This window comes from Stegodyphus dumicola, chromosome X2, assembly GCF_044657685.1.
Source record: "Stegodyphus dumicola isolate Sdum_Otavi_A_Nest chromosome X2, ASM4465768v1".
Classification (NCBI taxonomy): domain Eukaryota; kingdom Metazoa; phylum Arthropoda; class Arachnida; order Araneae; family Eresidae; genus Stegodyphus; species Stegodyphus dumicola.
The window spans coordinates 58,477,724-58,502,130 of record NC_140781.1 but is presented as its reverse complement, the minus strand read 5'-3'; the positions used below and the strand labels follow the sequence as shown (position 1 = coordinate 58,502,130).

Below are 24,407 nucleotides of genomic sequence, written 5' to 3'. Positions count from 1 at the left end.
TAAAATTATGTTATATAGCTGCAGACCCGGTCATACCTCATATTTTTTGTGTTTGTGTTTTTACAATTTCATCAATCCTAAATTATGACTATATGAATTTTTGAATGGCCATTAATTTGAATCTTAAACTAATCTCGAAGCTTTAAAGCTTTTAAATATCATATGTTTTTTCTAAATTCATACAATTATAAATTTTGCGTTTCTTAAACTAATTGAAAACATCCGTGACTAAACAATGAATTCTTCAGTTCATGCTACGCTATATATTACGTTAAGGTAAATATATGAAGGAAAAAATTAGTATTCATTTAGCTCGGAAATAATAGCAAAGAGTGATTCTATATTCTTAAATGCTTTAAATCGTGTTATTCATAGTAATATGTTTCAAAATCGCGTTATTTTATAGTAAAATGTTTCGAATGGAAAAGCTGGAATTGTTTATATTTCAAATGAGGTTTTTGCATTCTGACAACAGATATCCCTATTTTTCCTGAGACAGAAAGCAGTTTCAGTAATTACGCCCCAAAAATATGTATACGCATAAATTTAGAAATGCGTTTAATTAAGATTTTCCAAAGGTGAAATCAATCACAGTGTAAGAGAAACAAATTAAATCCTACTGCAGAGACAGCAACAGATTGTCGAGGACATCACAACAGGTTGCCGAGTACAGGAAGAAAAAAGTTTTTAAAGTGAACTAAGAAAATGTATCTCAAAATCCCGCTGGAAATTTGTTCCATGTCATAGAAATATAAATCTTGTGTTCGCATCTGTTGTCAACAACAGTTGTATAAATACATTTCATGGAAATGCTTGCATTGCATCCATTTTAAAAATATATAGAGAGGAATGGCCTCCATCAGATGACATCACAACTTAAGAACGAGGGAGTTTTCATCCCCGAGCTCAACGTAATAAAAATATATATAAACACATTGTATACACATGGAATATTGCATGCAAAATAGTGCCTGAAATGCGCAGCCTTGAACTTACAACATTGCATGTTCTTCTTGATCAAATAGGCCTGGAGATGGAAGAACGGCATGCATAAGTTTAAGCAAAAGCTATTCCGCCTTCCCCCCCTTTTATTCCGCATTATCTATTCAGAGGAAACTTTGCACAGATGCGCTGTACTGCAGCAATAGATGAACTGGAAAGGGTAGAATTTTAGGCTCTTCAGATGGTAAACACAATCTCGCCCAAGAGATTTGGTGCTCCAAAAGTTGAAAAAAAATTTTTTTTTCTTGATCTTGCTGATACCGAAATCCGAAAACGGGAGAAACTAAAAAAATGGAAGTTCGACTTGGACTAGTAGAAAAGGCATTTTCGGTATTCAGGACTGTGGAGACCTAACTAAGGCTCTATCCCATCATCTTGACTTTGCCCGGAGGCCCTATGCCCTGACGGTCTCGATTCCTCTGGGACCGCAGGCTTTGATTAATCGAGTCCGACTCATCTTTGTACAGCCCTTCAGACATTCAATCACTTGTATTGACCCAAGTCCATGCTGGTTGCTTTCTGTTCTCTCCTCATCGTTTTATTTCGGGCATTTCTGTGTCTGTCCGTCGCACAAACTAAGTGGAAGAGAGAAAGCAAGAGAAGTATCGAAGGTTGAAAGAGATTAAAAGGAAAAAAAAAGCACATCGTTTCACCACGTCGTTTTGATATTCATCATTTCATGTATCAAAGATATATACTGAGTAGATCGATTTCGTGGATTCGAAAGAAATTATCCTAAATTGTTATTTCTTTGAACTTTTAAACTAAGAAGGACATTTCAGTTTGTAAAAGTAAATAAATATACTTAATTTTGAAATAGCAGACACATTTCAAACTGAATATTGTGTGCTTCTCTTCCGTTTAATATTTGTGGTCCCTTACGAGATTCATTTAAGATGTATATGGAGATATTATAATGTAGGATCAGTGCATCAAATATATATATACTGGGTAAATCTAGTACATAGATATGATAATCTAAGAGAAATTAGCTTAAATTGAGTTGCTTTTTCTTTTTAACTCACCAAAAGACTGTTTAGTCTATTCAGATAAACAAATCATTATTTAAATTTAAACTAAGATATACTTATTTCAAAATTAAATAATAATTCAAACTGTTTACTTCTCTTCCACTTAATTTTGAAACAAAAGACACTTTTTAAAGATTAGAATAATAACTTCTCTTCCATCTATTATATTTCCTCAGTTAAGGGACAAAGCTGTTGAAAATTATCGATTACAGCTGAAATACAGCTTAAATACAATAAAGCTGAAAAATATGCAAGCAATACGGATTTCAAATCCGAATACCGTAAAATAACTCTGAAAACTGATCCACTCAACATCAGTTTTAGTTATCAGTTGTTTCACAAACACTCTAATAAAGGATACTTATGATTTTTTAATGGGCCAGACCAAGCTACACCAGTTTTATAAATGATATCGTATTAAATAAAAGCAAGAGTGAAAAGCTGAAGATACCCGTGAGCTTAAAGTCTTTATCCCTGAAAGATTGGAAGACACAGGGAGCACTTGCGGCAATCCCTTGAAAGCACAATAGTAAAAAATTGAAGTTAAAGTGGCTAAACGGTTTAAAAGCCGAAAACGTGAATGAAAATTAAATTTTTATTTTGCGGTATTTCGCTCTGATTCGTCGAGGTCGGTGTTTACAAACCACCGAGCTTCGTTCCTTGTGATGAGGGGAGTGAGGCTGAAAGAGACGTATCACTTAGATAAGTGCAAGCGAAGGGGGTCTGGAGATACTAGTTTTTCATTACGACAAAAATCCTTCCAATTAAATTTATCTCCCCCAAATTGGAGCTCTTTGGTTCGATTCGCATTGGAGAAATTGGTTGGAAGGAAGTGGAAAAGGGGAGGGACTCAAAATTACGAAGAGGGTGGGGATAAGGGAATGCAACTTGGGTGCAGCGGTGGAAAGATGACAACCCGGGACCGAGAAAAGAAGTGAAAAAATAAATAATAAAAAAACACTCCCAAGAAAATCAGAGATTTTCGCCAATCAACGGCGTGAGGGAGAGCTAAAAAAGGGAAAAAAAATCCTCGGCTTGAGGGGTTTCTGTGGAAATGGAAGGGAAAGTGGAGAAGACTGCGTACATGCGAGGTTTGTGGGGGGAGGGCGGAAGAACTTTCGGGGCTAGAGGGAGGGTCGTAGAAGATTGAGGGTGGAAACAGGGTTGGAGGAAATGAAGAAACGAGGATAGTGGGAAGCTGTCCACTGAAGGATGAACAACATCCCGACCGAACGAGCAGGATGAGAAGGAACGAAGAAGAAATAGAGAAAGATTGGAAGAGGAGCCAAGAAATGTTGTTTAGAAGTTGACGTCCAGCGTTTGGATCGATGAGTATCCAGCGGAAACGTTGACAGCAGCGAACTGCCTTTTTCTAGTATCGAATCGCCTGAAAATTCGTTTCGAACTCGGTTATAGCGAATTAAGTAAGGTCCGCGCAAAATTTTAGGAGAGAAAGGGCAGCGAAATAAATATAGAGAGAGGGGTTGTAAACAATGGACTAGCGAATTCCGGAACGAATATTTTCTGTTTTAGTGGTGGAAAATTCCGTCCCGAAGATCCACAGAAGATTTACTTTTATTACTAAGAACGAAATTAGAAAATTCTAACATTAATCAGTTTTTGGATGACTATATAAGCTTTTATTCATATGTGTGGTAGTAGAAAATTTTATTTAATAGGAATCATGCTGTGATAGCTTAATATTACAATTCGGTTTTCATACAAATGTGCATTATTGTAATAGAAAGTTTTAAAATAAAGATAAGCTTTACTGTCTCAACTGTGAGTTATCGAGAAGAGAAAGGCATTGTATTTTCCTGTGCATCTCGTAAAACGTTTTTATTTATTTGAATAAATCTTGAGAATCCTAGCTAATTAAGCTGATGACTGGAAATCTGAATAAAAACTTAAATTAAAAAAATATTTAATTCATTTTGAAATTTCGTTTATGTGGCTTAAATACGTATTTTTTTAAAAATATTCTTTTTTGCCTCTATATATTGAGCGAAAGAAAGATTTTTCTTACGTTTTAATGTCGGAGCCTCCACTGATGCAGCTAAATATTTAAAAATTTTCAGAGTATGCAGATATCTAAAACGAAAATAAATTCAAATAAAAGAAATTAGTAAAGAAAAATTAAAATATGAAAAAGCTTGGAAGGTAAATCCCAAACTGGCTAAAACATTCAGGGTAACAGCAAAACTGCAGCAATGTGTTCTCAAGAAAATAACCAATAATGAAAAAATAAATATTGGGTTTCATTTACTTTTCAATATAAATGAGTTCTTGTAATTTTAATAATAATATACAGCAACATCTACTGACTTCTCGAGTTACCTTTTAAGATTAGCCTTTCACAATGGAACCAGTTCCACTAATTTTTGAAAATTTTTAACTTACTGAAAATCTGGCTTTAAAACTTAAATGCAGTTATTTGCCGAAGGATAGTTTAATTTCAGAAAAGATGAGTTTGCAATAGAAATTATTTAAGTAAGTTTTTAAAAATTGAGATTTTATACATCATTTTATGCCAAAAAGACACGTATTCGATAAAAAAAAAAAAAAAAAAAAAAGCAAATTATTCATTCGGTAAAATGCGAATTGATAAATTAAATCTAGCGAAACTAAAAACTTTTAAGATAATAAAAATTTTAAACGGAACTCAAAAGACAATTTTTTACAGTTGGTTGTAACCACATATCAGTAAACTGTTGGTATAGCAGAAGAGAAGATTATCGATTTTAAGAAAATGAATAAGTTACTTAGAAATAAAAATATAAACAAATAAGATCCACTTTCTCTGAATCAAAATACATTCTGCTCAATTCAGAAAAATTAACAGTTAAATATTTTCACTGCTTTAGGCGAAAATATCTACACACGTTTAATATGTGTCTTCATACCTATAAGCACATACGCGTAATTAAGTAAAGAGCAGTGAAAAGTATATTTCCTTCAACTATATTGTTCTTTTATTAATCCTGTAATTACTTTCTACTAATATTATCTTCCTTTATGGCTACAATTTTAATATTATATAAGCTATTCCTATTTATAATTTCAGCTTTTTAATTTTTATTACATATATAAATTACTAAATATACTTACATGTTTACGCGTCAACGAAAGTGAGTTTTTCTACAATTAACAGTTTAGGAAATGGTAAGCGGTCTCAAGGTTGCAAACTGTATTAAATTTAAATTTATGTATAAAGTACTTTCAATGATAATTGAGCTAAATGTCATCTATAGTAAATTTAATTATTTCTATGAAAAAAAATTATTTGTGGTACTCAGTCAAATGTTACTATATTTGTTTAAACATTTCCTGTATTAAGTTAAGTAATTTTATATATCAGTTGGTATTAGTTTTATTGATGTATACATTAAAGACGCACGAGTGTTAATCACACTGCTGTAACAAGTGGATAGTTCATTTTGCAGCGACGCCGTGCATAAAGGCAATAAGCCCAAGTGAAGGCTGGACGGCAGGGAATTCTACAGTCATCATCATCGGCGATAATTTCTTCGACGGTCTCCAAGTCGTATTCGGCACCATGCTTGTCTGGAGCGAGGTGAGTCATCTTTCAATGTCTGATAATTTTTCTCATCATTTGATAATGTCTTCCTATGTTAAATGACTAAAGTGATTAAAATGTTAAGTAGTGAAATATTTTCAAATTGATCAAAGGGTGATCCAGTCACTAATTAAACACCAATAAATACGAATTTCATTTTGGATAAAAGCAAGCTTTAAAATAGATAGAGTTACGTTTGATTTTAGGTTTACTTATAAATTTTCGGTTTTAATGTCCTAATTATCAAGCTTCATATTCTGAGCAACAAGTTGTTCGTTAAATTCAGACATTTGTCGCGTAAATTGTTTGCGTTTGATTTACTGAAAGCAAACACCTTAAATTCTTTCATTTGGAATCTATATTAAAGCTTTGCAATAAAGGAGAGTTTATTTATTTACTTGTTTTAGGACTGATTGATTTTCGGTACTTTTCGACTGAGGTAAAGCATTTTGTATCTAGGATAGGAACTTTTCTAGGAGGCAATTAGGGATTTTTTCTGCATTTTCTCTGTAGTAATCGCAATCAAGTTAGTAGTGTAGAGTTCATTAGTATTTTTTTGATGCTGAGAGATATGAAAATATGCAATGCCTTTGCCGGGACTCGAACCTCTGACCTCTCAAATACGCGTCGAGCGTGCTGACCATTACACCAAGAAGGCATGCTAAGAAAGCGGAAGAAATACTTTATATATCTCCCCTTTTAAAGAGCAAATGGGGAATAGGGGGCACAATCGCCACATCCTGTGGTGGAGAATCATCATCCACCCCAGTTTTTAGTCCAGACGCCACTGTAGCGGCATTAGGATATTTTTTTTTTTATGCTGAGAGACATGAAAAATGTGCAATGCCTTAGCCGGCACTCAAAACTCCGACCTCTCGAATACGCGTCTAGCGTGCTGACCATTACACCACGAAGGCCTTCTAAGAAGGCGGGAGAAATACCTTATAGTAGAATTGAACGCGGGATTTGTAAATATGAGTTTAACAAAAGTCTAAGTAAATGCATTTACTAATAGGCTGTAGAGACATTAGGATTTTTTTTTTTGGAGCAGGCAAGAGGAAAAATGAGCTAACGCCTTCGCCGGGAATCGAACCACGGACCTCTGGAATACCGGCCCAGTGTGCAGAACCACTACACCCCGAAGGCACGCTAGGAAGGCGGGAGAAATACCTTATAAGGCAATAAATTGAGTACATAGTGTTAAAATATGCTAAATCATTAAGCAAAATCTTAACCGCCAAATTTTGGCATTTGTTACCGAAATTAAAAGTTAGGCAAGATATCTAACTTGACAGCTTTCAGTTTTCTAGCAAGGCGATTTAATATAGCAGCGGTCAAACAATGTATGCATCAAAATGGAATAAAGAGTTACGGAAACTATCTGAATTCTTTAATCTTCGAATGAGACACTTTTTTCCATCTCCATTTTCGATTATTTCGAGCTAAAGATCGTAGAAGACTCCTAATTACATTTCTCAAAGTAGTAAAGCTTAACCTTACGGTATTATGGATTGTCATAAAATATTTAATCCTCACTCTCAAGATCTCCTGCGCTTCTGGCTCGGCGGTTCGCAATTGGTTTTAAAGCTCTTCCTCGAATCAACTTCGTTGTTGCTCATCCGTATCAAGTATTCCGCTATCTTTCCCTTCCTGCCTTAACAGGTCCGTTCGCTCTATCTTCGGCAGCGTTCAAACATTACTCTCCGCTCCAGAAGGACAAGTGATCATGCTGCAATCAACCGCCGATGTAACGGGACTTAGGTCATTAATACTTTAAATTGCATTAACTCCTCTCCCTACCTTTCGGTCTTTAGCGGGTTTACGCGATCAAAGACTTACATATAACTGGAGTAGAGAAGGGAAGAATTTTCTCTGCAGAATCAACGATTCTAGGTTATGTCGTTGTATTAGTCTGAAAGCAGCTTATTTCATTGGATGGTATTAACCCCATCGTCAACGTTGCTGTTTCCTGTCTGACAGTTGCTCTTCTTTCTAGATTCATTGCATCATACACTTCACCCGTTTCATTAATTCAGAGCTCCGACTCAGCTCAGGGCTTCCTATGAATGCTTAATGGGCGCTGGTAGTAATTCGCTTGATTCATCTGCAGAGATGATCATCATTCTTCGAGCGTGTTTTGCTCTTTTACCCCGAAATTGGTGCCATCAATCGATTTTGCTTCCAACGATTCTTTTCTACGCTCGCCACTTCTTTATTAAATCTTTATGAAAAGAAACAGTGTTTATAAATTTCGGGGCAAAATATGCTTTATATATAAAATTGAATTAACTAAGGTTTTTTTTTTCCTACCATGAGAATTACGGGAAAGAGAATTATTTTAACTCATTCACTAAGATTTCCAGTTTTAGAATAAAACTTTCATTGCACTTTCTAGATGTCGCCTGAACAAACTGAAACAAAACTATAATCGCAATTAAATAAAAAAATAGCAAAAAATCAAATATTAAATTACACTAAAGCCTTCATTTAAATGTATTCTAAAATTTATTTTAAAGTAGAAGAAATTTCAGGGTCTGAAAAAACCATAATATAGCTAAAGTAAAAAAGTTGAGCACAAACTTTACCATGATTTAAAGAAAGTTAGAGTCAATGTATTTGTCCAACACAAAGCAGTATTACTTTCCCAGAGTTTCAGATTTAATGACTTTCTTATAAATAAGAAAGTGTTTTTCTTTGAGAAAAGTTTTATGCAAGATACAGATCTTCTATGTTTTAATACGTATTTCGTACTGGTTACTGACTGCTATCTCTACTTCTTTTATTTATTATGTAAGTTTATTTGGAAATTTCCACAAAATGTTATACTAAAAATTCCGATTTCCAAGTCGAACATCAAATGAAACGTGATGACAGAGTTAGCTAAAAGTCATGTCCCGTTCTCGTTTTCATTGACAGAGTCTCGTTCTTTTTAGTAGCATAAACTAACGAGTTCTAAGAGACTGTATAAGGAATCATCCCCAGGTCTTAAAGATAACAGAAAATCAGAAGAGAAGCGCAAGAAGATGGTCCCATTTGGGCTTATGCAAAGCCAACATTTCTGACTTGACTCAAATATGTAACGTTGAACGTAAAATAAAATGTAATAAATTTAGCCTAACGGCTCACAGCATAATGTAACGCGCAGGAAGGCTACAAGCCTAATGACTAGAGCACTCTACGCGATATCGGTTGGGCAGTGATGTTCAATTTTTAACAGTTCACATTATTTTTAAAGAGCCTTTTAGACTAGCTTCTTTAAATTACACCAGATAATTTAAAAAATCAGAATTATCAACGTTTGTTAACTGTGTTAACAGTGCTTTAACAAGCAGACAAAACGTGTAATGAAATTTCACTCGCAAATCAAACTGCTGCAGCTAGGAAAATTTTTTGAAGAAGGATATAGCGCTTGAATTAAAAATCTGAAAAGTTAAAAATCTGAAAAGGAATCCTGCTGTACTGAACACAATATTTCCTTTTAAATTACAATAAATTAGACTCCTCATCTTAATCACTTCACAGTCCTACAAAACTCAAAAGTGGTTCTTCTTTTTTTCCTCCAAAGATAAACTTTTCGCGTCTTAAACTCGTCTTAGAAATAAATTCTTGCCCACTTGTAACAGCTGTCAAGACCTATTTGGAAAATTACCTACTCGTCTTCCTAACCAGGATGAAAATTTCTTTTGTTTTTCCTAGTCTCTTATCTGAAAATTCACAAAGACGATCGCCTAAAAACATGCTCTCAAATGAGCAGTAGTTCTATTGCAATACCAGCTGAAAGAATCCCGGGAGTGTATTCCTATTTTCCGTCTTTGTAAGCGAACGTCTCTTTGGGGATCCTGCTACAACGTGCCACGTGCCTCTCGGGATTAACGATCCAGGTCACATTTAACCCTGACTAGAGCGTGACGCGTTAACGCCTTACGACAGTTTTCAAATTGAGGAGTCTGACTCGAGGAAAATTCTCAAGAGGTTAAGTCTGCTTATACACAGGGGCATCGGAGATTTATTTGAAATGTTTTGAAGTATTTTTCTTTTGCTCTATTATTTATAAGATATAAATCAAAAACTAATTATTCATCATTTAATTCCTGCTTTTATTAAGAAAATACAGATCGCTATAAAATTATGTCGTAAATTAAAAAAAAAAGTTAACCCTTTGGTTCTTCCGTTCTATCAAAATAAATTCTTATTAAATTTAAGAACTTAAAACGCCAAAAAAGTTTAAACTAATTTTGATGAAATAAATCAGATGCTAAAAAAAATCCAAACATCCATGAAACAACAGGTTTGGAGAAACGAGAAAACATATAGAGTCATAGCTATTAATTTTCACGTAAAATTACCTGATGATATCTCATTGTCAAATGCATAAGTCAACAAGTCAACTGGATCAAAAATCTTCCATCTACATTTGGCGGTCTGCCGGCATATAGAATCAATGATTCTTCGTCTTCATAAAAGTACATTACTATGGAAATATATATATACACTTATGCTTAGTTGTTTTTACGTATAACCTTTGTATGTAGTTAATTTGCTGAGTTAAAGTACTTAAAGACTTGAAAGAGTAGATTACTTTGTGAAAGGTCTTTTAAGAAAATATGGCTTCTACTAGCAAAAGCTCGAAAACTTTTTATGCAGTCGACTTTTATGCAGTCTTGGCATAAAACTTTTTATGCAGTCTTGGCATAAAACTTTTTATGCAGTCTTGGCAGAACAAGTCGTTCTGCCAAGAAAAAGGAACCTAGGACGAAACTACTAGTTTTCAACTATCTTACCCGTCGCTTAATTGGTAATTAAACACCCCTCAAAAATAAATTATTTTCAGCTGAGGTGTCTGATGTCATTAATTGCGTTTATGTGGCGATAAACGTTAACAAAGCTATTGATGGTGGTTGGAGATTAGTGGGTATTTATCGTATGTCACTATGTTTTTCGGAAGGTAGCTAGTTCGCTTAATCTGCTCGAAATGTTATTTATGTGGCTGAAGTCTGCAATGTCGGTTGCAATGAAAATTAGAGAACAAGAGGGAAAGCAAATGTCCTCCTGGCTTTAAAATAAATTGCTTAATTTGTTTTTTTCCTGAGATAAATAAATTTTAAACACTTGTCGTCTTAGATGCTATAGATATATTTGGCACAGAAAAGTGTTATAAAAGCTTTTCTTAGTGTAGTCGTAAGTGAATTACGTATCGCAAAGTAGCTTTGATAACAAGTAAGTAATATACATTTGGTATGTGATCCAAAAATGAAGCCACATCATTTTGATTATCGGAGTCAGTTTTCAACTTCCAAAGTTTAATCAACCTTATTAGAATTTATTGAAAAGCTAGTTTGTTTGATCAATCAGGACGTTTGATATTGATCCTATTTTCGATATCGACCGAATCCTCCCGCAACAGAGAAACTAAATATGGGATTCTGTTTTGAAACTCTTTCCACTGTAGAATATGACAGTTTCTTCAGATGGGCATTGGAAAGAAGTTTTATATTTTATTTTTAAATTGTAAAATTATTTAGTCCCTGAGTAAAAATTTAAAAGCAAAATACTATATTTCAATAAATAAAACGTTATTATTCATTATAAAGAATTGAATAATAATAAAAATAATAAAGAATTTGACAAATATCTAAATACTTTTATTGCTTCTAATACAGCAAAATATACTTTTATCGCATTACAAAAAAAAAAAAAAAAAAAAAAATTTCTAAATGCAAGAAAAGCGAACATGCTGTAACATTTAGGCATAAGTTTAATCTGATAGGTATAAAATTAACAGTTTACCACCACTACAAAAATACACTTTTTATCGTCATTTATATATTTAACATGGAAAAGGAAAAAATAACGTAATTCGTAAATGAAAGTATGATTCTCATGTTAGAATCATACTGTTTTTTCCTTAATTACTGTTTTTAATTAAATAACATTCATCATCGATACTACTGTTGTATAAATATTAGAAACACTCATAATTAATTTTTAAAAATGTTAAATGATTTTATTTCCTAATGATGATTTTTGCTTTTCCCACAAAATGTACTTTTATTATAAGACAAAGTCTTTATTGAAATCCAAATTACACATGAATTAATCCTATTCATGCTCATGTATTATCATATTACGTTATATTGTGTACAACTACAGCAGAATTTATATTGTGTACAACTACAGCAGAAAACTAAGTAATAATTAAGACTGTGAGGACGGAAGTAATGCAGCTAAAGTAATACGAGTCTTCATAAGATTAAAAAGTTAATCCATGCAATTAAGCGGTTGCTTTACAACAATGATCTTTATTTAAATTATGAGTGTTTTGATCATTTGAAATTTCATATTATCCATATTTAGTATTATTTTAGACTTAAGCATATTATACACGTTAAGTGTAATTAGTAATATAATTATTTTTTGCAGCTCATCACATCTCACGCCATCAGAGTTCAAACACCGCCCCGACACATTCCAGGCGTTGTCGAAGTAACTCTATCCTACAAGTCCAAACAGTTTTGTAAAGGAGCTCCAGGAAGATTTGTCTACGTGTGTAAGTCCATTTGATGCTTATAAATGGAAATATTTAAACCATATTTTAACCGCAATTTAGCATAACGAGTTTAGCTTCTGTGCCTGAAAAACGGCAGTAGGATAACAAGTCAAAATTGTACAGGACGTTTAAAAAAGGTGATCACAAACTTTATTTTCTTCATCGAAAATAAGACAGTTTTATAAAAAGTAGTACCAGTATTGTGATTTGGAGACTTTTGAAAAAAAAAAGGGGGGGGATTATAACTTTTTGCACAGTTCTATTATTGCAGTTCTATTCTATGTAAAGCGAAATTCGCGCATTATGACGATTAATCGCATTGGGCAAAAGAGAATTTGTTAAATCTCTAACTGACCCCTACAAAATATTAATTATACTTACCTCTCCGTACTTTTTATGTTAGAGTGTGTAATTTTTTCGAATTTATTTCGTTAAAATAGTGCAATACATTACATTCTCTTAATCATCAAGTTACAGCAAACCCAAATAGCGTTCCAATACAGCTAACTACAGAGCCATTTTGCTGTTCACTTAAATTTAACAAACATGTTAGTTAAACTTGATTCATTTCTGGCCATCCTCGTGTATAATTTTTGTTAATGTAAAAGGCACTTTCATTCTTATAAATATGTTATATTTTTATTTTAGTAAAATAAGAAAATTTAGGTTTATTATTATTTCTTATTATTCTTTATAACTCTTTTTATATTTCCTTAGTTTTTGAATTGTTTAATTCTTTTGAAACTTTTTTGAAAAATTATTTTAAGTATGCGAAACAGTGAATGTGTCGCGGAATGGTGTTCTTGTGCAAGAATATTTAAATCTTCAATTAAGTTTTATTTTTGACATAAAACATGACGTAATTTTTGACATTTTGGCTTCTTTATTTTTAGACATGATCTGGTTTTTATGATTAGTTCTTGCATAATAAGACAAAGAAACACATTCGCTTCTATTAATTACTACGATTTAATCGGAAAATGATTTGTTCCCTTCGAAAAGTCAATTAATTTCCAATTAATAGCAATAATTGTTTCAGTTTTTACTTTTATTTATTTTATTTTTATAAAAGTGGCTCACATTTTAATTTTGCCCAAATATTGCTTTTTAAAGAATTATTTCCTTTCAAAAGACAGTTCTTGAATTTTAATGAATCTTTTCATAAAAATGGACATCTATTAAATATTCATTATTTATATTAATCTTCATAGTTTTTCCCCTAAGGGGTAATGCAAAAATTACTTAATAAATAAATTCACACACACACACACACACACACACACACACATATATATATATAGAGAGAGAGAAACTTTTTATATATAGACCCTTTCCGACCACAGCGTTGTAACAATTTTCACAAAATTTTAGTCTTATTTTGAGAGACTATAAGTTGAAGTGTTTGTCTAAGATATTTAAGGGAATAAACCCTGTAGCCACATTTTTTGAACACCTAAGTAGTTAACAGTTATCTTGTTATAGAGTCAAATAATCTTTCGGTTATGAACATCAAAGCTTTCACCAGACCATCAAAGTTTTTAACTTGCTTCAAAATCATTCTTACGAAAGCGGGCATCAGTGCAGAAAGAATTGTTTAGAAGCGTGCATGGTTTTAAACGGATACTTTAATTTGTTTAATAACATATGGCATAAATTTTTAAAACTAGACAAAATTTAACTTTAGATTGCTATCAGTTTGTAGAGTCATTAGATACTCCGTGTTAAAATTCCATTTAGAGTTTTCAGCCCAGAAGTGTAATACTACTCAATGCTTTTTTAAATCGGGTTTGAAAAATAAGGTTTTAAGATGGATACTGTTTTAAACCTTCTAGGTTTAGAAGATTTTAATGGGCATAATATTGATAATAATGATAGATGGAAACATTTTAGAACTGTTGTATATCTAAGTAATACAGGAAATAAAAATGTAAGTTTATTTCCTTATTTTTAAGTCTTCATTTAAAAAAAATTAAATTTTATCTGAATAAATCATCTTGAAGATGAAAGATAAGGTTTCATCGTTAGCTAAGAAAAGAAAAAAAATTCAATTTGTAACAATGTTCGCAAAGAGCATAGTTACATTTTTTTTTATTTTTGTTATTTAGAACAAACTTTTAGAGTATATCGTTCGTGCGAGAAAACTCCTCTGTTATCATTATTTTATGTTATTATTATGATGATGATGTTTATTATTATTGTCAGTAAAATATTATAAAGTAAATTCTCAGGAAATTTATGGGAAACAGTGTGTCATCAACACCATTTTTACAGCATATTATTAGGCTTTAAAACGTTTGCATTGATATTAAATATTAAAAATTACATTTGTTAGGATCAGATTATAAAACCAACATGAATTACATATACTGTAATGCCATGTATAAGATATACTGCTTATAAATATTATGCACAATGTACAAGATGTAGAACTTATAGTACTTTCGGGCAGAATTGAAAACATATAGAATTCAACATAAAACATCTAGAACATGATGACATTATATCTACAAAATTTAGTTACTGCAGAATAAGCTATTTCTGGCGTAGGAGAATGTTTCTTTGGAGTAGTACTCAGAGGAGCCTTTAATGTAAGAAAGAATGCAAAACGGGAAATAAAATGAGGAATCAGTATTTAAAAAAAAATTCTAATTGCTATAGTTCCCAAAACTAAGCATATATATGCACTGCATATGTGATAGTAATCGTTTTACTATAGGGTACTGAACATCGTTACGGGCAAAGGGGAGGATGAGCCAAAAGATTTAAACTTGACCAGACACAAAATTCGCCTTTAACTCACAAATCTAACCCAGCAAGCAGATTTAGATTTCAAGCGTTATTGAAATAATTCTTATGGTATAGATTCTGATGATGTAGGAAATTCTTATGATATAGGCAAAAAGGATAGTTGCATGAGGGTAAAAGAAAATCATGCTATCTGGAAATTTTAGATTACAAAGTAACACCTCAAAAAGAATTAGTCATTAAAAACATTAAAAATTAAAAATTAAAAAAAAAAACTTGGAAAAATCATTAAAATATTTTTCACTTTTTTCTCAAGTAAATTAAATATGTACAGTTGCCAGCTAATTAAACTAAATCTTTGAAATTAACATGAATTAAATTTTATTCATGAGTAAAAATTACAATCTTTTAAATAAAAACTCATAAAGAACTTTAAATTTAAAAGCCGTGTTTGCTTATGCATTTGTTCTTTGAACGTCAGATGTTATAAACAATAAAAATATCAAAATGTTAAAACAGTTAACTACGTTTTGTACAAGAAAAGTCTGTCATACTTCTATAAAAACATAAACATGCAAAGAGATTTATTATACCACCACAAATTGTCATCATGACGACTGAATTTTACTCTGGATGCAGATGATAGCAATTTTCAAAATTAATCATTAGTAATGACTGTATAAAATAACACTTGTTACAAAATATTGTTAAGAAGTCCGGGTAAAATTTTTAAATGATTAACTTACGCTGTATTGAACAATGTAGCTACATAATATTGAAAATAATTGGAAAATCTGCTACATAATTGATTGGCAAGTGTTTATTTATCACGGGCAAAATTTAATCTCAGAGCGAAAACAATGAACACTCTGAAAAGGATTTTTTAGCCGAATAGAAAACATTGACAGCATGTTCTGTGACGTTCAGACAGAAAATTCTCAACCTCATACAATATAAATGTTAAAAACGCAATTCAGTTTTCTTGGCTGTTCGGTAATAAAATTAGTGCAGAAAAAGCTAAGCTCCTAATCCATTTTAATGATAAATTACGTAAATATAGTCATTAAAATCTGGCTACTATGCATTATTATATAGTTTATAGATAAAATTTTAAATTGTAATTTGGACTATTATAACATGAGTATAATTTGTAAAAAGTTACAAGTGAATGCAATCTTACAATTTTTCTCTGAAGTTTCTAGACCTTAGGAAATTTTTTAAAAACTTATATTGTGACATGAATTGAAATGAAATGTGATATAACTACTGAAACATAGCAGTAGGAGTTTACATTTACTTAAAAATTATCTAATTAATTCCACGCGTTTTTAAAAATAATTTCGTATGAAATTTTTTAACTTTTGAACCATTTTCGCACTACTATAATAACAAGTCTTATTTAGTAAATTATAATTATTAATCTGCTGTCATAACTGATAGCAAAACTTCGATAAGTTATGTAAAAATCAAGTTATGAAACTAGAACTTTTCAGAGACTCAAATTTTGTTATTATTAATTAAATTCTAATTATTAATCTGCAGTCAACACAACTTTGATAAATTATGCAAACCTTCCGTTATGTAATTAGATCATTTCGAAGACTTAAGCGTTATTATCTATTGTAAATCCCGCTAAAAACAACTAAAAGAAAAGAATTATAAACAAGGCCTTTTCTAAAGCAAGAGGAGCACACAGAATAAATCAGCTGCTTAATTTCTCACACATTAAGGCAGATAAAATCATTAAATCACTCTATTTAAGGGTGGTTCAGAACTTACGAAAGCAACATTTTATATGAAAGTGACAGTTTGACGGGTTTTGGACAGTCTCCAACTTCTTAAGTTTTTGATAAAGCATCCTGACTTTTGGTTTAGCTCCAGAGAGTCTCCAAGCTCTGTAGTTAGAACTGCTTCAAATACAATCTATCTCTGGAGCTGTTTCCCTCTATCTGTCATCATTTAGAAACTTTGCTTGTAATTCTTCTTGAACAAAAAAGAAAGCTATTAACCACGGAAACGTGCACAATGTTTCCTTGTGGGGACCTACTTTAAATCGTCAAGCGTATCGTTCGCAAGGAGTTTATTTCATGTTTAATCTGAATGGTTTTTTGAGTAGATACTTATTATTGTTGATTAAATACAGAGTACTATCAATGACAAGGAACTGCCTGTTAAGAAAATTCTGGAAAGAAGAGTACCATTATTTACAAGGAACTGCCTGTTAAAAAAATTCTGGAAAGAATCTATGTTTTGTAGTCAGAATATTTCTGCAGTAAAATTACTATAATAAATCTTATATTATACCAAACTACTCGTAAAAATGTTCCATATTACTAACTAAACTATTACTGTCATGTTTCTTGTTTTTTAAAAATAAGCTGTTCGCATACTTTCTGATGGTACAATTAGTGGTTAGAAATTATACGATTTAAAGTTGCAATAAATTGGAGATTAGTGATTAAAATTTTACAATACTTGCATTAGATATTTTATTTGTGATTTGAAACGTGATTTTATCATTTAGTATAAAAGACAAGATTAGTTTCATTTAGAAATTTATTTTATATGAACATCTCTTGAGACTGTTTTACGTTTTTATAAAAGTTGTATATTCTTAACGGTAATCTTCCTAATTAACAATTAAAAAGCAACTTGAATCTCAAACGCTTAAAATGTAGACTATTACTATAACGTTCGACAAATTATCTCTTTGGCTGAACAAGAGAACAGCGTTAGACAGCTCAAAAATAGCTGACTGCCCAGAATTTTACTTTTAATAAGTCATTAAAGAGCTTGTATTATTTTTACGCATTAAAAATAAAGTCTTTTATTGGACACAAGTACGTTTTTATAAGCGATAAGTCAGAGATAGCTTTTAAGATTTATACATAAATTTTCTCTAGACAAGGGAAAATTATCTTTAAAGGCATCTTCTTACAAGAAACAGGAAAAGGAAGGGGAACTAGCAGACATACAGATTAAAACTAAAGTATGGAGCAATTAGTTTATACAAAAATTAAATGCAGTATGAAATACCTCCTGAATACGAAATTAAACAGAACTTAGTTGGCAAAGTAAAGTATTAATTTACAACCCAGAAAACTGGATTCGATTCCCAAAAGCTCAGTTGCGCTCCCAATTTTGATGGAGAGCACCCCGAGGGACGGATGCGAAAGTCTCCCAGCCCTCGAAACCCCTCCACCTCCATCAAACCACACGAAAGGACTTTCGGCTCGCCGCATATTTAGAGTGCCTCCATGGCGCACCGACAGCATTACATTTACAAACATCCATGCCTTCTCCAGGATTCCACCCGTGGCCCTTCGACACAGCAGTCAGCGACGCTAACCACTATACCGATTGGGCGGTTCCTGGTGACTTTTAATATTCTTTAGAATGATGCGGCAAATAAATGCTGAATATTAAGAAAAAGGCGCTCAAGCATGTTTTGAAATTCGTTTTTCTACAGATACAATGTTCTCAGCTTTGCCGTGTAAGGATAAAGGAAGTTCGAAAAATTAAGGAAATAGATCGTTATTTTCAGGTAATAAAGATCTGCCTGTTAAAAAACTGTGACTTGTGACTGAGTGAGTGGAATATTACAGAGTTAAGGACTTACCTACCATTTGTACCTAGAATCTTAGATCAGAAAAGAAATTCCATCACTATAAGCTACTTAATTGCTAGAACTAAAACTCAGAGCTATATGCATATAGATTTTTATGTTCATGGTTTATCATGTTGAGAAAACTTATACAATCCTGAAATAAAAGAAAATGATCGGTATGGATATCTGTACCCAATAACTGATGTAAAAGTGTTACGTTTATAAAGGTTATACCAATAGTTAAATTTCAGGTAAACATTTGCGATATAAATTCTTTCTTAAAGATCAATAATACGCTTGCACTCTTCAGATAAATAATAATTACGCCTCATTTTCACGAAACTGATATTTTTTTTTTAAGGCAGAGTTTTCGTAAGATATTAATGTATTAATATTTCAGAATCGAACTGCATTTATTAAAACGCAAATATTTTATTTATTGATGCAAAATTAGAATTTCTACAAATTTGCTTCTAGTATATAATTGTTCTCTTTGCATCCAGATAGATTAATATATAAGAAGGCTTGTTTTTACAATTTAGTTTTGCATTACTGAAAATATTGATATATAAGTAATATTCATCACATTTTTCGAAGAAAAATTTAATAAAATATTCCCTGAACTGATCATTTTGAGATTTGATAAGTAAATAATAGAGATGTGTGTTCAGTTAATTAATTTCGTAGTTTCTAATTTGAAATTTTAATAAGTAAATATTAGAGTATACACACTAATAAGTAAATATTGTTACGAAATATCCAACCGCGGTAAGATAGCTTTCCCGTAAAGGGGCTATAGGATTACCAGAAAATGGCAAAGGGCGGTAGAGTTGCCAGATTTGGCGAGAAATAGCCCATTTGGAAACATCTGGTGACAAAACTGGCCACGTGCCATAGACGGAGCGAGAACATTCTAGAACAAATTCTTACTGCTTTACCCCAGAATGTTCTCGAAAGCAGGTCAAGAGAAACACTGTACGCGGAGTGCAGTGCATCGTCGAGTTTATCGGCAGTGTATCGTGAGTTTTATCGTGAAGAGTATCTTGAGTGTGTTGAGCTCCGAGACCGATCGACCGAGTCAGGATCTGTAGTTAGAGTTTTGCCGTGAAGTTGTCTTCACCGTTATAGCCTGATAGTCTGAAGGCTATGTTTCTGATTGTTTCAGCCTGTTTGTCGTAGCTTTTCGACAACTGTAACGCGTCTTTGGAATTGTCTTCTGTAATACTGACAAATAAATTATGTTTTGATTCTTTATAAAGTGTTGTCATTGATCACTCCAAAACCTCGAACCCGCAGAATGCAACAATATTAAAGTTGTGTATTCAGTTGATTAATTTCATAACGACAAATTAACAACTACTTCTAAATTGAGACTATGAAATAGTGTCAAATTAAAAATAGTTTCTAATTTGACATTGTAATAAGTAAATATTAGATTTTACACGCTAATGTGTAAATATTAGAATTGCGTGTTCAGTTGATTAATTTCATTGTATCAAATTAGAAACTACTTCTCTTAACTTACAGAGAGGTCTACATAGTTGCAATTTTTTACAGCAAATCGGGATCGAGATTGAGATCTCTATTAAACTGTCATCAAACAAATGGTTTTGCTTAAATTCGAAAGCCGGGTATTTTACTAAAGTCCAGAAAAGGTCAAACGCTTTGATAAAAATCCGATTAAAAGCGAGTGAATTGCATGGGCTAATTAGTATTTTCAGAAGTTAACACTTTTCGAATCCTTATCACTATTTTATTTGGCTAATTGTAAATATATGTCTTCTTAGCATACGCAAGTGAATTCTAAAGCGAATGAGTATTTGGCGACTAGGTTTCGTTTGGGCTGTATCGATACTTACCTGAAAAACTATTTCCTAAGGGTTTACAGTTAAAGAAAATTCAGGCCACTTTCTAATAGATACTTTTTAGCAAAGATATATGTGTGTTTCGGTGATTTTATCTCCAAGAAAGCAAATTTAATGCTATATAAACCATGTTACGTTGCATTCGCATAATGAATATCCGAATCAATTAATTTGCATTATATTTAAACGTAAATCTTTATGGAGTATGGAAATTTTTTATTGGAACGCTTGAAATGATCAATGAAATAAGTGAGTTAAATACGCTTGAAATAAGTGACTATTATTTCATTCACAAATAAAAAATTACCTATTGAAGTCTTTCGCGAAATAAACTTGCGAATTCCATAATTTATCTCTGTTTTTGAATTAAAGCATAAAAATCGATGATTCACGCGGAACCATCTAAACGGATGTGCTCTTTGCACTTTCGTTTCTTGGATCATTCCCGTTTCATTAAGTCTAAATCCAAAAGTTTTTTCCTTTACATCAGTCAGATCAGAGAAAATTTCTTAATCTTTCATAGACAATCTAGATAGTTTTAAAAAAAGTTCATTACGCAAAGCTAATGTTTTGCTCATTAATTAATCAAAATGTGAACTTTTCTTCTACACAAATATTTTTTTTCCGAAACTTAAATTAAATCCACGAATTTAAGTTCAATTTCGGAACATTTTGTAGGAACAGTTGACTGGAACTTTGAAACATACGAACGTATAAACCATCTCCCGCTGACTTCATCGCTTTGTGGTACAGGAGCAGCCGACTGCCATAGCTTTGGTCCCGAGTTCGAAACTGAAGAAGGAATGGATGCATAGTGCATCCACTATGCATTAAATAAATAGTGTCTTCTCAGCATGGCCTCACTTACAATACTGTCGAACAGAAAGTCTCCTCGACATTTTAATGGTAATAGAAGAGAGGCAGAGGACTCTCGTACGATTTCCTCAGTGGTTCTCTTTTAAAATTGGGACATAACTAAGCAAAAGTCATACCGGCACTTGTAAGATGCCGGCGCTCACCTTTTCTGAGCCGTGATGAATTCCATGGATCTGAACGAGAGATCCTCTCAAATCAAGTGGATTAGAAACAATAACAACTAATCAACTTCCACGCTAAGATCTCACTATTTTACAAAAAAAAAAAAAAAAAAAAAAAAAAAGATCCACTAAATCCACCACATTTAATGCGAATAACAAGACGGTTGGGACAAGTAACCATGGGGAATTAATTTCAGATATCTTTTTCCTAAGGTCATTATTGCATAACATTTATCTTCAGTAAAATAACGACACATTCTGTTAAAAAAAATTAGCCCTCTCTAAACTCATTTAAAAATTATTACTGTCAAAGTTCAGTTACAAATAAAAAATCATATTTTCTTTAGTTTTCTAATATTTCAGCGTTTAAATTTGAAATTTAATGTAGTTACAAAGCAGTAGAACACATGCAGAGAAAAAAATAATTCTGGAATGAGGAAGGAAGGAACTTTTCGACGTAGGATTTTAAAACATTTTACACGATTTTTTCTTAAATATTGATCCTAGGTATATACTGCTGTACCATCTAAGAAAACACAAAGTTTCTCAAGAAAGGACAGAAATTTTTTTTTAAAATTTCCACTTTGAAAGTAGGAGGCCTTAAAACGCAAGATGCTAAGTGCAGGCTGGAACATTTTATGGTCTTGTATAGCAAAAAATGTAGTTAATAAAAATCTTTATTTCAGTTTAATAAGTTAAAAAAAAGAACTCTACTCCTTTAAGGGCAGAATTCACAGAGATATTAGTAAAAAAATGCCATTGGCTTAGATTACTTTTCCTTTTTCAGTGATAGTATTACGAGTCTCCCGAATGTAACTGTATTTGGTGAAAAAGCATAAATGAATAATGCTTATTTTGACAAGTAATGGCTTTGCATTGGAAATATTAATTACCATTATATTCGTTAATTTTTTACATTAACATTTTTGTATTTAACTTTACCGAGCATAAAGAAAATTTTGCTAACTGCACTTTTTTACTGTAAGAGGACCATGTAAAAAATTAAACATTTTATTTAGAGAACCCTTTCCCCCAATTTGTGAAACTACTTTCATAAAATTGTTTACCTTAGTGTACTGCGATTATGAGTACATATCTAGAATTAATACTTAAGAAAATAAAGCCAGTAGTCTATTTTAAATGTTTTTTTTTTTTTTTTTTTTTTTTTTTTTTTTTTTTTTTGTTGCTGAGTCCAGATTTCGCGGAAGAATGCTTCCCTGAGCCTCAAGGAGGTCGAACTTCTACTTCCACCTCAGTTTTGAGGAAACGGGTGGTGAGGGTTTCCACTCATGCCCCCTACCACCAAACCACAAGAGAGGACTTTCGGCTCGCCATATATTTAAAGGTGACTCCATGCCACAAAGACATTATACGTTTACAAACATCCATGCCTTCTGCGGGATTCGAATTAATTTTTTTAATGCTCCGTACAATAAAAGTTAAAAGGAGATAAAAGTGTAAATTTAGCTAAATAAAAATAAATAAATAACAACAATTGAAGAAAAAGATGAGAAGAAAAAGTATGCATAAATCCTGAGGAATACTATAATGCTCACTTCGTTACGTTTTTTTTTGGGTCTTTTTAGCCTGGTTTGTCAATTATTAATGTGAAATCTCCGTAATCTCAAGTGTGCAACAATTTTACATTTTGAAATCCTGTTTGACGTTTCTGCTTAAGAACTGCAATTTTTTTTTTTTTTTTTTTTTTTTTTTTTTTTTTTTTAGTTCAACTTTCGCAAACTTATATCTTTAAATGAAAAACTACGTAACATTTCACATTTCTTTTATCACTTCAAAATGCTGACTTGGATATGCATCATATCCCTTCTAGAAAGTTTCATTCGAAGGCATTTCTCATGGAGCAAGTCAAGTCTGTTATCAAGGAATTTGGGTCCTTCCCATTTACTTCCATCGCTGCTAGCCATATTACTTATTTGCCAAATGATAAAATCACGAAATATTGCGGGAGGTGAAATATGTTGGATGATTTTTGTCAGCAAAATCGCTGTAACATCACAAAATTCCTACATAAGTAACACTAAATGTAAAATGTAAGGTTTCCATGTAAGCTTATCTTAGAAATACGAGACGCAAGTGATTCAATTAATAAAATGGATATGATGAAGGTTTTTAAACGAACTTTATTCAACCTCTTTTATTAATTGAATAACAGGTCTATAAACAGTTGATTTTTCATTTTCTTATTCTGATTGATATTCGTCATTCTTAAATTCCTAAATTTTGTTTGTTTATTACAGAAGTGTAAATTATAATAAAAAATTAAGTTTAAATATATTAACCTTTTCCTTTGCAGCCTTAAATGAACCAACAATCGATTATGGCTTCCAAAGGCTTGCTAAACTAATACCTCGGCATCCTGGTGATCCAGAAAAATTACCAAAGGTAATATATTAGTGTAATAAAATATTAAATGAAATCTGATTAAATAATTAATCAGGGTTTTCAGGTATGATATTATGTACATATTTATTCGCAAGCAAACAATTATGCCGGAGTCTGTGAGAAAATATAATATTATGTTAATGCCTCGCTTACTTAACAAACTGAAATAACTTAAACTCTACTGAAAATCGTTTACCTGTTGGTCTGATTGTATGGCCCACGAGCGATGGAGCGGTAAAAGTCGCTGAACACCGGTAGTTCGGTCCGAGGTTTGAATCCCGCGAACGAGCTGGCTGCATGGGCGTTTTCGGGGCTTTCCCTATGTGTGACGTGGATATGAGACAGTTTTCTTTAGAAAGTCATCCACGAAGGCATCCCCCCTAGGCAGATAGTCCTCGAATGCTTTGCCGTAATCAAATAAACCAAAACCTTAATTTTATATTATTACAATGTATTCGGCTCTCCGATAATTACAGCATATCTGGACCTTAATTTACCAAAGTGAATTAGAAGTATAATAATTAGAATTTCCCAAATTAGAAAGAAAAATTTAAATTTAATTAGCAAATGTAGCAATCCAATTAAATTAGAAT

The 24,407-nt window shown here is 32.1% G+C and overlaps 1 protein-coding gene across 3 annotated transcripts in view; it reads left to right on the top strand.

Moving 5' to 3' along the window:
• kn (EBF transcription factor knot) overlaps window positions 1-24,407 on the top strand; it is a 386,251-nt gene that overhangs the window by 340,963 nt on the left and 20,881 nt on the right. For 2 of the 3 annotated variants that reach the window (XM_085809759.1, XM_085809757.1), the window contains exons 9-11: window positions 5,465-5,607; window positions 12,031-12,157; window positions 23,726-23,814. In XM_085809759.1, the coding sequence (XP_085665885.1) occupies window positions 5,465-5,607; window positions 12,031-12,157; window positions 23,726-23,814 (359 nt within the window). The remainder of the gene's footprint in view (window positions 1-5,464; window positions 5,608-12,030; window positions 12,158-23,725; window positions 23,815-24,407) is intronic. The other variant, XM_085809758.1, reaches the window with a different exon arrangement.